General features: G+C 37.3%; 1 protein-coding gene, 2 long non-coding RNA genes and 1 other non-coding gene across 5 annotated transcripts in view; 1 reads left to right on the top strand and 3 right to left on the bottom strand.

Moving 5' to 3' along the window:
* Positions 1 to 449: 449 nt before the first annotated feature.
* On the bottom strand, positions 450 to 2,238 carry bhlhe22 (basic helix-loop-helix family, member e22). Its single transcript, NM_200955.1, has one exon. The coding sequence runs from the start codon at positions 2,039 to 2,041 to the stop codon at positions 1,256 to 1,258; it is 786 nt and encodes a 261-aa protein (NP_957249.2). The 5' UTR covers positions 2,042 to 2,238; the 3' UTR covers positions 450 to 1,255.
* A 5,735-nt stretch (positions 2,239 to 7,973) lies between these two features.
* On the bottom strand, positions 7,974 to 10,509 carry LOC137489246 (uncharacterized). Its single transcript, XR_011008645.1, has 2 exons — positions 10,318 to 10,509; positions 7,974 to 8,633 (listed from the first exon to the last, which is right to left on the bottom strand). It is a non-coding gene; the product is annotated as an uncharacterized lncRNA (long non-coding RNA).
* Positions 8,056 to 8,172, bottom strand: mir124-3 (microRNA 124-3). The gene has a single exon (NR_030061.1). It is a non-coding gene; the product is annotated as a microRNA 124-3 (primary transcript).
* A 1,635-nt stretch (positions 10,510 to 12,144) lies between the features above and the next one.
* The window catches only part of LOC108181550 (uncharacterized), a 175,769-nt gene continuing 173,660 nt past the window's right edge, over positions 12,145 to 14,253 (top strand). For both annotated transcript variants that reach the window (XR_011008647.2, XR_012399401.1), the window contains exon 1: positions 12,145 to 12,253. This is a non-coding gene — a long non-coding RNA (uncharacterized lncRNA). The remainder of the gene's footprint in view (positions 12,254 to 14,253) is intronic.

The following is a 14,253-nucleotide window of genomic DNA, read 5'->3' as shown; positions in this document are numbered from 1 at the left end:
GTGTTTAATTAAAAGGAATATAGGTATTCAGTCGACAGTTTTGATACACTGTTGTTTCCAAATTAACATTATTAGACAACGTCACGGATTTCTTTTAATAATCATGAACGGGGTGACTAGCCTAAGCTTTATAACACTACCAGACATTCTCATTTGCCGTTGGGTAATGTTGTACATTATGTCTGGTCTTTCCCCCAAATCTTTGTACGCGTTTATATGTCAATAAACGAGCAGAGAATTAAAAAAAAAAACAATCTAAGACACAAATGTTCAATATCATTCACCTAATTCGTTGACTTCAAAATATTAGCTTTAAATGCCAAAGTTTCAAATTTCACAAATGATGCCTTATCCGTAAATAAATATAGGCTACTTTTCTTGCAAATTATTGATCGTATTCTCTAAACCAAGAGCCACGAATCAGAATTATCAGAACACACAACGCATAATACGTTGGATCAAAATATTTTAATAAAGCTTTCCAATACATCAACACATACAAATGCCCCTCATATTGAAACTAATATATCTACACTGCTTCAAGTCTCGACCTGACAACAAGTTAAAACCTCCAAGTCCCTATATTGCCAAACCGCATGTGTGTGTTTATAATAAAAAGCCAAATCGGCGAGATTTACAGCAATGATGACAATGCATAATCAGACCAGGCATGCAGACCCATCCATTAAGAGAAATAAAAAAGTAAAACAACTTTTCTTAAAGAGTCCACCAAACTAACAATATATTAGCTATATTACATTTTTTAAAATCAACAATCTCTGCTAAGCTTTCGGGAAATTACACGTAGGCTACTTTGGAATAAAGTCCAATACGCTGCTTCTCCTTCCAGCCGATGCTTTTAAAACACAGATGTCACTTGAAAGCAAACATTTACAAAACATAAATTGAAAGTAGCACGTATTATTGCAAGGTAGAGTTCAAAAGTTTGGCATCATAAACAAGGTAAAACATGGTTGCATGTTGTCAGGTCATTCTGTAGGGTCCACATTAATTAGCTGTTCATTCTTCATCATCAGACATAGACTTTGTTTGGTTTTAATCCCACGCTCACCAGCACTTAAAGTATAGGCTATACCATTTATGTACACAATCAGTGTTTGTTGGAATGAAGTTGTAAGAAAAGTTTTAGCATTCTTCTATTGTAAAACCGCTGGCAAACATCAGTCTCTCTCTTTTTTTGTTTTCTCAGAGTCAAAAGTTGCGCATGTGCTTCTAGAGTCAGTCGCTGCAGAGTTTAAGGCTTGTCAGTGCATTGCTTACACAGGCTGGAGGTGACATTGTTGAAAAGGGCACATTTGTCTGGACAGGAGGATGCTGCAACTCCTGCGGGGAACGGGTAACCAGCCGGCTGCTCGTATGCGCTTAAACCCGGCGTGAGAGCAGTGGTCGCGGGCAGCGAGGCTGCTGAGATAGCCTGGCCTTGGTTGAGATACGCAACCAGCCGTCTCATCTCCTCCAGCGCCTGCGCCTGCATGAGGATGTAATTTTTGGCTAAGAGCAAGGTGGCGATTTTGGAGAGTTTCCGTACAGACGGACTGTGCGCGTAAGGGATGACCGCGCGCAGCTCATCGAGCGCATCGTTCAGATCGTGCATTCTCCGTCTCTCCCGGGCGTTGATGTTTAGTCTCAGCATTTTCTGCTCTTTGTTTTTCTTACCTCCCTCGGACTTTGCGCCGGGCACCGTCGTTCTTCCGTCCGTCATGAGCATCATCTCGCACCGCTCGTCGCTGTCATCGTCCGGGCTTTGCTCGCCGCCGCTGCTCTCCGCGCCTGAAGTCCTGTTGGCGCTCTCGCCGTATTTCACACACAAAGATCCGGTCGGCAGACCCAGCGTGCCCGCTCGCCCCCCGGGCTGCACCGGGTCCGGGTCGTTTTGCTCGAAACAGCTGATGGGCGACTGGCTGTCCCGGGCGGAAAGATCAATACCCGCAGTCGGTCGAAACGAGTCCATCTTTTTGCTCGAGACGGCGCTGAGAGTTTTGTGAAAAATGTCTCCGCCCAAGTTTATTCTCCTGTCCATAGTCTCCAGAAAGTCGGATGCGCCGCGGTGACAAGGCTTCGCTCAGCCGCTGTCCTCTCCTTAAGTTTCTACTCTCTGAAGTGGAGTTGATGTTGATGGCTGCTCCACTTGTCAAGTGAGGTGTAGAGGCAGTAGCTCCTCCTAAAGTGCTCTACACTGCGTTTATCGTGTTGAGACGCACTTTGTAGATCTCGGCAGCGATCAGCATCAGCAGCAGAAGGGGGAGTCTTTTACATCATTATCTCAAGTCGGCCTATTAATATGAAGAAGATTCGCCTATCGGGAGTGAGCGCGCGCCACCCAATCAGGTTAACGTTTTAATTAATGGGATTAAAACGGTAACAAACAATCCAAACGGGGTTCTCGCAGCTTTGCAAAAGCACCCCAGCTCTTTTATTGCTCTTCCCATCTGCCTAAATCCAATGAACAACTGTATTCAAGCCGTTGCAGGAGATTTGCCGTGCAGATACATGCAGAATAACAACTTCTGGGTTCTACGTTAGCGCGCTATGTTTTAGTTGGACTCGCTTTTCATGTACGTTTGTGTGGCTTATTTTAGACAAAATGTCTAAAAGGTTTTCCGCTAAAAAATCTGAGCATCATCGAACATTTTCTTTTTATCTTGATGTAACAATTCAGGACCACTGATCTCGAGGTAAAGGATGTTTTAATTGAATTGTCTCGAGAAGTAAAGGAAAGACCGTAGAAAAGTGAAGGAAAGCACTGTTATTTCTGTCGTAAGTGCATATTGCATCTGTAATCCAAATATAAAATAAGTCTTACAAGTGCTGTTTGTAACTTGGCTTCATAAATGTATATCACAATATAATAATTTTTTAGATAATTGCAATTAAAATTATTTGTGAATAAATAAATATCTTACAGGTAGAACTTGCATAGATAAAGCCTTTATTTTCTAATATTTGTGGAATTAAATGTATTTTACCCGCATTTGTTGGAAAGAGCTGTGTATTCATCACACAGTGACTGATTGATCTTTGACATTTGTATCAGAAGCATGAATTAAAAACGCAACACTTTAAATAACCGTAATTTCGCGTGTGTGGTTGTAAGCATTTTATAACTGAATTCCTAAAACTTGATCTTCGTTTGGCCTATTTACATCGTATACTCTGCTGTAAGTCACATTGACAGTGTTAATGTGCGAACTTTAGGAACAATGCCATGTTTATGAGATTACGAGAAAACCGCACATTTGTGGGTGCGAGTCGCCCCCATGCGATCATAGTCGGCAACTTTCTTTCTTTCTTTCTTTCTTTCTTTCTTTCTTTCTTTCTTTCTTTCTTTCTTTCTTTCTTTCTTTCTTTCTTTCTTTCTTTCTTTCTTTCTTTCTTTCTTTCTTATTTATTTACACACTTATGTGGCGGGTCCCTGACTATATTTTTATTATATTATATATCAGCAGTAATGTTTAACTGTTTGTTCCTAAAATAGATAATTATCAGAAAACATATTTTCCTTCATGTTTGCACATAAGTCAAAATTGTACATTATTTGTTGCTACTTTTCCCATTATACCAAAAATAAGATTATATTAGGCTGGAAGGTCAGACATGAGCCAAAGTCTGCTTTCCTTTCAGGCTGTCTTCTATTTACTTCATGGAATTGGAAGCATGTCAGTTTTTCAGATTTTCTTTAACTCTGCTGCCAGATTATTTTATAAAACAGACTATCAGCAGGTTTTTTTTCTCTCTCTCTTTTCCCCCTTTTTTGATTTATTATTATTATTTTAAAAATTGTATTATCCTATTAAACTGCCAATGTCACTATAGACCATTTCATTATGGTGATGTCACTGGCCCATAAACATTTCCTGCTTGTCAAACTATTTTGTAACTGTAACAATAGGCAATTTAATCATATCTTAACATAAAAACAGCTGTCATAGCATTATTTATCAATATGTGGACCTTTTTGGATTCTTGGAAGCTATGGAAATGAAAAATGTAAAACAGGAAATAGATTAGGAACATTGTTATTGTTTACATCCCTCAATTTTTCAAACACAGCTCACGTGTTTATGTAATGACTCTCTCTTGCCACATGGTGTCAGGCTTTACACAATTATTCGAGGAGATTCACTGATGACAAAAGTTACTTTGTTATATTTATTGACTATGTTTAATTTTTTTCCTTTTGGTGCAGTTACTGAAAAAATTATTCGGCCAAAATTTCATGTTTATAATACGTAAAATGTATAGCGATGTATAGTACAATAATGTAAAATAAAATCAACGTTTACCAACTAAAATTGTCAATCAGTGTCAGTTTGGAGGTAAATTTAAAATATCAAATAAAAAAAATATAATAATAAAATTAATAGTATATAAATATATATATATATATATATATATATATATATATATATATATATATATATATATATATATATATATATATATATATATATATATATATATATATATATAATACAATTTGTGATGTATTAGTTAAGAGTTGATTGTGTTATTTATTTTTTTCTTAAGTTAATAATTTAATTAGAAAAAAATAACAACATAAAAATAACAAATAACAAAAAATAACAATATCATGTTTAATCATGTAATATAATATAATATAATATAATATAATATAATATAATATAATATAATATAATATAATATAATATAATATAATATTATATAATATAATATTGGGCGTCACAGTGTAGTGAGTAGCATAATTGCCTCACAGCAAGAAGGTCGCTGGTTCGACCCCCGGCTGGGTCAGTTGGCATTTTGGTTTCCCCCACAGTCCAAAGACATTCGCTACAGGTAATTCAATAAGCTAATTGGCTGTAGTGTTTGTTTGTGAATGCAAGAGCATGTGGGTGTTTTCCAGTGATGGGTTGCGGCTGAACAGGCCTCCGGCCCTAAAACATATGCTGGATAAGTTGGCGGTTCATTCCACTGTGGCGACCCCTGATTAGTGGAGGGACTAAGCGAAAAGAAAATGAATGAATGATTAAATAAGTAAACAAACAAATAATATAATATAATATAATATAATATAATATAATATAATATAATATAATATAATGTAATGTAATGTAATGTAATGTAATATAATATAATAAAATATCATAATATATGTAATATATGTTTCCCAGTACTGGGTTGCAGCTGGAAGCTCATCCGCTGTGTAAAACATGCTGGATAAGTTGGCGGTTCATTCTGCTGTGGTGACCCCTGGTGAATAAAGGGACTAAGCGAAAAGAAAATGAATGAATGATTAAATAAGTAAACAAACAAATAATATAATATAATATAATATAATATAATATAATATAATATAATATAATATAATATAATATAATATAATAAAATATCATAATATATGTAATATATGTTTCCCAGTACTGGGTTGCAGCTGGAAGCTCATCCGCTGTGTAAAACATGCTGGATAAGTTGGCGGCTCATTCTGCTGTAGTGACCCCTGGTGAATAAAGGGACTAAGCCAAAGGAAAATGGAACAATATAATAATATTATATTCTTTTCTTTATTCTACAATATAATATTCGTTACATACATGCTCATACACACATACACGCATGTATAACAATACTCTGAGAAACATCAGAACAGTACAATGAAGTTGTTTTTCAACATCTGTTTGTCATTTACTATTATTACAGCTATTTTCATTGTAAAGACTGATGCTAAATTATTGCTATTATGATATTCCCTTTGGCAGCCAATCAATCCATCCTTCCATCCATCCATCCATCCATCCATCCAGTCAATCAATCAATCAATCAATCAATCAATCAATCAATCAATCAATCAATTAATCAGTGCCAGTGTTAGTCCCCAGAAGCTTTGTTTTTAGTTAGCCAGGAACGTTTTGTTTACAAGTTTCTTTAATATGCTTTCTGAATAAACTCCTGTATAATAAAACATACTTATTTGGTTCCCCCAAAATTGGGGGGGCTTATGGAAACGCTAGGAGACTGGTCTGTGCGTCCAAAAAAATCATTTACTTGAATCATTTAAAATCATTGAATAATGTACTGCTGTTAGGATTAGGCTTAATAGGCTCACTATTATGCACTAAGTAGTCTACATAACAGAATTTCTTTCAGTTTCTTTGACTAATCCTTTCTTTTTCCTCTTACTCACTCGTATACACCCTGTACACGTTTTATAAACATTATTAATCATCATTACTTAGCAACAGCATGGATGCCTGACTCCACATGAATGTATTGTTTACATGCAAGTAGTCTTTGTAAAAAGCAGCGGTTACATCCTTCTTTTCCTACAGGTGGCGGAGTTGCTCCATAAATGGCGTTTTTAAAATGTCTTTTCTCGCGGTATAACTATAAATATTCTGTTCTTTTCGTTCTTTTTTATTCATTTATTTTTTTACAAACATTGGTTGCATAGCAACACAACGAACAGAGACGTGTTATTTTTTTAGTGAGTAGCAATTTTATCATTTCAAAGTGGTCACTTCATACCAATTACTGCATACTTCTGATAGGAGAGCAGCTCGCCTCGCGAAATTGTGACCGCGCGTGCTGATCTGTCAAGGCTTGCGCGTGATTTGAATAATGATGGCAGCGTTTATGTTATGTATGAATTGTCTGCACGTTATGTTACGCTGTGATCTTTGCGATTTTTATTAAAGATATGCTTGATATTTTTCGTTAAAATTCACCTTTTGTTTTTGTTGCATTGGATGTGTTTAAAATGAATTTGGCTTATATGGACATACAAATTAACACATTTTGGTCAGCCTCTTCAAATGTTCTGACGCTGTTTATTATGTAACTGCTGGGAAAGCAGAAGTATTGCATTGTTCTTAAGTAGATTGGTGGAGTTTTGATTGATTGACTGCTTTCCTCTTGCTATCTCATGTCTTGCTCATCCTCTTTCATGACACATTCAGATAATCAGCTTGGACATTTTGCCCGTCTCATCTAAACTGTATCTCTGCCATGTTTAGTGAGAACTATATTGTTTTACATCTTGTCTTTTAAGTATACAATTTCATGTTTTATGTTCAGTCTCAACACATTATACGAGTAGATAGACTTGTTTGCTCTTATAAGCATATTCACCTCAAAATTAAAATTGTAATTTTTACTAAAACGTTTTTCAGACACTGTAAAACTGTTCTGTTAGCACTGTTCAAAATGTATCATTTGAATTAAGTAAATGGTGACACAATTTTAATTTGGGGGTGAACTGTCTCTTTAAGTTCCGTCCTTGACTTTTCATCTTGAGACAGTGGTTTAGCCGTTAGAGGTCGACATCTTTAGGGATCATTCAGTTGGAATAATATGAACCCTAAGCAGGCCATATATATATATATATATATATATATATATATATATATATATATATATATATATATATATATATATATATATATTTATGTGTGTGTGTGTGTGTGTGTGTGTGTGTCTGTGTGTCTGAGTGTGGCATATATATAAATATGGCATTGGCATTGGCATTGGCGTTCCGGTCTCTCTGATTTCCAGGTGAAGGTTGGTTAAATATTCGTCCCAAGATCTCAAGATGTGGCATGAAACACAAAACAACTATACGACACTGGTTGGATGAGTGCATGTTTGATTTATATAATTTTAGATTCATATCTTTAATTATCTTTAGTAGTTGCAACTATATTATGATTTACAATCAGCAGTGTTCTGCTAAAATTATGCTATGTAAAATTATGTTTTGTGATATTAAAATACCATCTGTATTTTATCTCTTATACACACACGCTTGCACATGTGCATATGTTAGATTTGGTTATTTACGTAAAATATCCCCCGTGATGCAGTAAGAGAAATTCAGCACCACAGTGCTGGACAGCGCCTCACCTTCAAGACCTCTGCAGCGTATCGCATTGTTTTCTTACAACAGAACAATACATCCAAAACACAAAGTAACAGACCAGTACTATCAAAACTAACTTTTATTAAACACTGCAATTTTATCATATGCAAAGTTTGTTGAATTTCCCAATCCCTGGGTCTGTTGGCCTGCTGATGTTAAAAGGCTCCGCTCTTGGCATTCACCGCGTGCCTTAATTGTAAGACATTAAATCAAGGTCCGCTGTGAACACGGAAAGCCAGAGTCTGAAATCCCACAGAGCCCGTCCAAAACATACCACAAACCCACTACAGTACATCAATATAATCAGCACAAAGCAGCGGTAACATCATGAAATCCTTCGCTTATCCGACTATCCGTGTAGTTTCTGTTTTAGGGTCCCGCCGCGTGTGACTGCGGCGTATTCCCAATAAAATGAACGGTTTTTAAAACCATCTCGGCAATGTCCTGTGTTATGTAAACTATTAAGTGCTTAATCACTGCACAGATTTGCCATAAAAGCATAACGAATACTCATACTTAACCGCAGTATGATGAAATATAGCCATGAAATTTTGACACCATAGCGATAAGGCCTTCATTATTTTTGGTGCTGATTTAAAAATGACAGCCAACCTGGGACAAAGAGGGACAAGAGGGATGACCATTTGATCTGCTGGTAGAGCTCTGCTCTGTCAAAAAAGAAAAGGTGTCAGGGTCTTCGGCGACATCCATATTCGAGAACCTACAAGAAAACAAAAGAAATGCGTTAGAAAGGCTTCCAGTTAAATGTGCAACAGAATACCCAACCATCGAACGCGTGAAAAAATCTGATATTCCAAGCAGACGTCGCGTGAAGCTAATACGCACGTTCGATGAAACAAGCATCCAAATGCGTTCGAAAAAGACGCATAGCTGTATTCCATTCAGAAGGAACGGCAGTAGTTCCCATAGGTTCTTCTGGGACTGAAGATGGGCTGAATATTCCCAATGTCCGTGCTGTTAATCAGCACCGGTGTGTCTCTCTCTCTCTGTCCAGTCTTTGCCCCACGCGGACTGACTTTAGGATTAATGGCTCTTCAGCCAAACAAAATAAGGCATCTGCTTTTAACAGAAGAGGATTGCATGGGGGTGGTGACGTCACTGGGCAAACAGATGTTTGCGAACAACGTCCTGACCGTCTCCTTATGTCCTTGAGAGTAAAAGAAGCGTGTTTGCTCTGACATAACCGCGCTATTTGTTTCCTCCTTTAATAGTAGCCAACCCCTGCTTACAAGGAGCCTGTCAACGCTGTCAATCGATCAGCGTAATAGGCCTACACAACTAAGAGGAAAGAGAATTAGCTATTGAAATTTAACTTTGCCTTCATCAGCGTTTTATGTGCACAATTCCCCACACGCATTTCGGAGACTGGGATGGGACGGATTTTATTACCTATTTGTGCTTGAAATACAAAATATTGCCCCGGATACACAAGAGATGTTGTCTTTTGCATTCATTTGCAGAAAAGAAGGTAGCATGTGCAGTCTTTATATGTGTGTATTAAAAACGAGCTGTCACCAGTTTGTGTGGGCATAAATCCGCATTTAACTCGTTCTGTTTACATGGATGTCAATAGAACTATCAACAAAATTTGCAACTGTTTGGTGTTTTTCGCTCGGATATTAGGCTGTGTCAGTGGTGTTTGTTCATATGAATAGCAAATCATGGGATCAAATGAAGACAGGATTCAGTATTCTGTTTGAAGGTCCAAAACACTGACATTTTAAAATCGCCATCCACACAAAAAAGAATGTGTAAAACACATTTAGTAGACTACTGCGTAGCAAGCATTTTCGTCTTTTCATTCTCCATGCCACTCAGCTTCCGTTTAAACATTACAGTTTGAAGCAGATTTGTACATAGGATGGCCGTATGAATGGAATCGAGAAACAAAGGAAACGCCATTTTTGACCAAAAATGTCTGTGCATTGCATAATAATCGTACCTGCATTTCGTCCCTAGTCTTTAACCCACGCGCTTCTGATTTATCAGTGTTTGTGCTCTCATAATGAGCAGTAAAATATGACCTAGTTGACCCGGCGTCCATTAATCTATTGTCTGTGGGAATCAAGCGGGTACAAACAAAGCGAAACACGTAACGAGCCCTTGTGCAGTTTGCTTTAAACAGTCCGCGTTTGCGATAAACGCATCATGCGTATTGAAGCAATTGTATGGTTTGATTTTGCGTGCGTTTTATCCTTTCACTGTAAAAACAATAGCAAGTGCAACGTGGGAAAAGCGTCACCGTTATATTCTGATGATGCCGATCGAGCATATGCCGACAATCGTCGTCTATTTTGTCTACCGTGTTTTTATTTCTTTGCATTCGGGGTTGTATTTTGTATACACAAATACCACATATGTATCCCACAATATTCCACACTTACGCGCTTTCTCGCTCGCTTGCTTCACAGTCAGATGGAGGTCGTTGGTTTGCAGTCATATCCATCCATTTTTTTCATGCGCCTTTCTTCGTATTTGCGGTTCTCTTGATTTAAAGAAACGTAATTGTATTCCCGGGTTTCCGTGTCGATGTGTAGTTGGATGCCTCCGCTTAGCGACTTGCCCTATCTTGCAGTGAGTCAGGGGCTGGAGCCCCTGCAAAGCATGGCTGCGTTTTTCTCTTTTTTTCAAAAGAGGGCAGGTCGCTATGCATTATAATGAGTTAAATCTCTCTCTCTCCCTCTCTTTCTCTCTCGCTCTCCCCCCGCACGCACACACACATACACAGTTGCAAATTTGGGATTGCAATAGAGCTCACAACAAAACATCAAGCTTTTTTTTTTTTTACCGTTGAAGTGCCGAACAGTGTCTAATATATGCATCACTACCGATATTTATTAGCGCATTAAATAAAACTCAGATGTTGTCTGTAATCTCATTTTAGATTGTTACGTTAGTGTTCTGTACGCAATTTGTCAAGTCTGTCCATTATGGACTCCACAGTGCTTCACGTTATATGGATGAATCATTGCTCAGGCTCACCGTATACATTTTTGTGCTTTCCATGAATCATTTGGAAAGATGAATGGCGTTTTCCCCCTCCGTATTGGAATCTGTGAATCTGTAACTCTTAAATGTGAAGACTAGACTCGTTTGTTTCAGTTTTTTTTATATGTATATAAATATAGACTTCCAACAGGGTTAAATTCACAGCCAATCAGAATGGGCAGTTCTGTAGCCTATCGTCTGCTGTAACCTATATACCTAAATTATATAATTTCCGCACGTGCTGTTGTTATTATTGCACGGATATATATAAGCAAGGAGGGCAAATTTACAGGGAAACAGACATTTTTATTTCAAACACAGGACTAGAAGGAAATGTTTAGGTAATATATTTGTTTAAATTGCAAAACATTATAAGGGTTCAATGTATCTAAATTGTCTAAAGAACATTTTGGGCAGGTATGCTTTTGGTTATTTAAGAAAAGCCAGTGAGAAAGGATGTTGCATTAATTATTAATCGAAATACCGTAGTCGTCAGTGATTGTGTTTCTTTTATTTTTAGCCACTGACACGCGAGGCTAAGGATTCAAACATGAACAACAGACATGTGAAACATAGAATGAGAAAAACACAATTATGTCGTTTCATCATCGCAGCAGAGCAGACTGTGTTTGTTTGATGCAGTATGTTTCTTTTTGATGTAATGTATTTTACTTTAGGATGAGCTACTGGGGTTGTGCCTTAATTAATTTATTTTATTTATTTTTTATAATCCTAGCAGTTTTGTGATCATGACGTGTTGGCTACGCAATACAGGATAAGCTTGCAGGTAGATTTGATAACTTGAGTAAATAGGACAAATAAAACTAAGGCGTAATGATTAATTGATTTTCTTTTGCAACCTCTCCGAAGCAGTCAGTCAAATCGTGCTTCTGTCGTGCAGCAACTTTAAAGGGAATTTTAAAGAGCTTATTTTCCCTGGGAAAACGCTATTGTTCGTCCTGAAACAATAGAAGCTGCAGGCAACCGCAGTGAGGCGGTATGAATGGCGAAGCTGTGGGTCAGTGCATTGGGTCTCAGGCCCCAAAGCCCCCTTTCCCGTGCACCACAATGACCCTGCGCGAGAACGAGGCTCCGCGGGGTCAGAGGGCATCACCTATTGTTCTGCACTTCAAAACATATAAACATTAATTAATCAAGGCTGGCCATGTTTCTCAGGGAAAAAGAAAAAGTAGGGTATGTTGTACCTACGAGTGCTATAGGCCAGAAGGACTTCTGATGTTGTAAATGAATGTGTTAGAAATCAACGGCGTCAGTGATTACGTTCTATCTTTTCCTGGATGAAAGGACATCAAACATTCGCTCTGAACCAAGGTAGAATTTTTAGATGTTTACACGTAGTACTGTTTTGCAATAACTTTCGTGTACCTTAATTAAAGATTACACGTTTTTTTTTTTAACCCTGAACATGCATGTTTTCTTAAACCAGTGCTTTATTTATCGTGGAAAGAAAAGTAGAAAGGAAACTAGCTTTATAATATCGAATTAAGCTTGAATGAGTTCAAATACTATCTCCACAGGCCCAAAATCATTGTTAAAATCAAAACGTCGGCTTGTTATTGTTTATGCCGATATTTTTTGTTTTCATGCTTAGCTTGTCTTTTATTGTCGCGGCATATTTTGACGTTTTGTGTTGTGAATCTAATAATGCTCAGACTGTTAAACAATTTACATGATTGAAGACTGGGACAGAATTTAGAATCCTTACAACTTTACCTTTAAGCTATTTAAGAACTAGATTAATAACGAATAAACGGTAAAATGTAATGCATTTATTTAGCATCTGTAAAATAGTCTCTTTCTACAGTAACTCCGAATTAGCTTAGCTGTCCAAGCACGCATTTTATGCTATTAAACGTTTTCGTAAAGGCAAATAATTGGTCGAACGTCTATGCGAGGTGCTTTTAAAAATATCTAATCAACATGTGCATCTATTTTTAAAGTTTCCCAAAATAAAATAGTATGTTGCATTCTGCTCGAGACCCTGATTTTCTTTTTAAAACGGCATATAATTGTGCACATTTAACAAGCACTATTCTTGAACTTGAGAAATAAATTGCATAACAGTCCGTTTTCAAGACAGCGAATGGAAACAGCTGATCTCCCGTCACAAATCAAACGAACTGTGGTAGAAAGAGGGGCATGGCTCTCTTTGCATCTGCTGCAGACCGTCATATTCTCTGCGATGGAACTGATACAAAATCCAACACATTTCACCGGTCTGCCCCCCCTCCTTTAAATCACTGAAAGTGCAGGTTGACAATGACGCACAGAATATTATCTTTAAATGCTCTTCAGATAAACTATCCTGCAAGGTAATTGATTTTGTGAGCTGAGTTTTTATGAGCATGTAAATGGACGCTTTTGAAGAGATCTGACCTTTTACGACTGCATTTTGCAATTTCAAATAACAGATATAGTGCTGTTTACACACTATAATAGCCATACATAATAATCTCTATCCTAAATTATATGTAATAAAAGTTCAGTGACATCACGAGCTTTCCAAGTTAGTTTATCCATTAAATGCATAATAATCAACCAGAACTGAATAATTCTTATTTGTTTTTAAAGAAATTAAACATTTATTAGACTCATTCATCCTTATGTCCACAATTAATTTCAGTATCAGACCTCCATGTTTGTATATTGTACAGTATATCTGTCTTAGCAGTTCAAACGGCATCAAATCAGTTTGAGAGATGATTAAACTCAACCTTCACATTCTGTTCTCATCTGTACTGGGAGGAGGGCCTTTTTAACATTGTCTGAATAAGGATATGATTCTCATCCATGTCAAGGAAGGCAACTAAGGTTTTCCCTTCTCTCCCACTGTGACCTAATTTAGTTGGTAATAAGCTCCTGGTGAGAGTTGCTTTAGAGGATTTCTAGGTACTGGACCCTATTTTGAGAGTAGTACAGTTAGGTCAGGTCATACAAATCTGGATGCAATACATGTTTCATTTTAAGCGCCCTTTGGGTATTTTATACTGAGCGCTATGATGGCTAAATCTGTGTTCATTGATTTAAGCTTTGTATTTTCACATGATACACGGTTGATCTCAGTCGGCGCTGTAGGCTTTACACTCACCCACATACAGTATGTGTGTGTACCATTCATATGCATGAACCATTGTCAGGTTTGAGCTTCCAGCACCTTTGTTGTTTTCCTGACGGGTCCACAGGTTTGGGCCTCTCCTGTCCTACATCTCTTGAGGTCAAACATGCATGTTGAGGCATCTGATCTACTAGCCGCTCTCACACTGAGCTGTTAAATGTCAGAAAGCAAGAACGGAGAATGAAGGCCATTACAG

The sequence above is a fragment of the Danio rerio genome, chromosome 24 (genome assembly GCF_049306965.1).
Source record: "Danio rerio strain Tuebingen ecotype United States chromosome 24, GRCz12tu, whole genome shotgun sequence".
In the NCBI taxonomy this organism is placed as follows: domain Eukaryota; kingdom Metazoa; phylum Chordata; class Actinopteri; order Cypriniformes; family Danionidae; genus Danio; species Danio rerio.
This window is presented reverse-complemented; position numbering and strand designations above follow the sequence as displayed.

Coding starts and splice junctions, on each gene's coding strand:
- bhlhe22 (NM_200955.1), bottom strand. CDS start 2,041: ATGGACAGGAGAATAAACTTGGGCGGAGACATTTTTCACAAAACTCTC.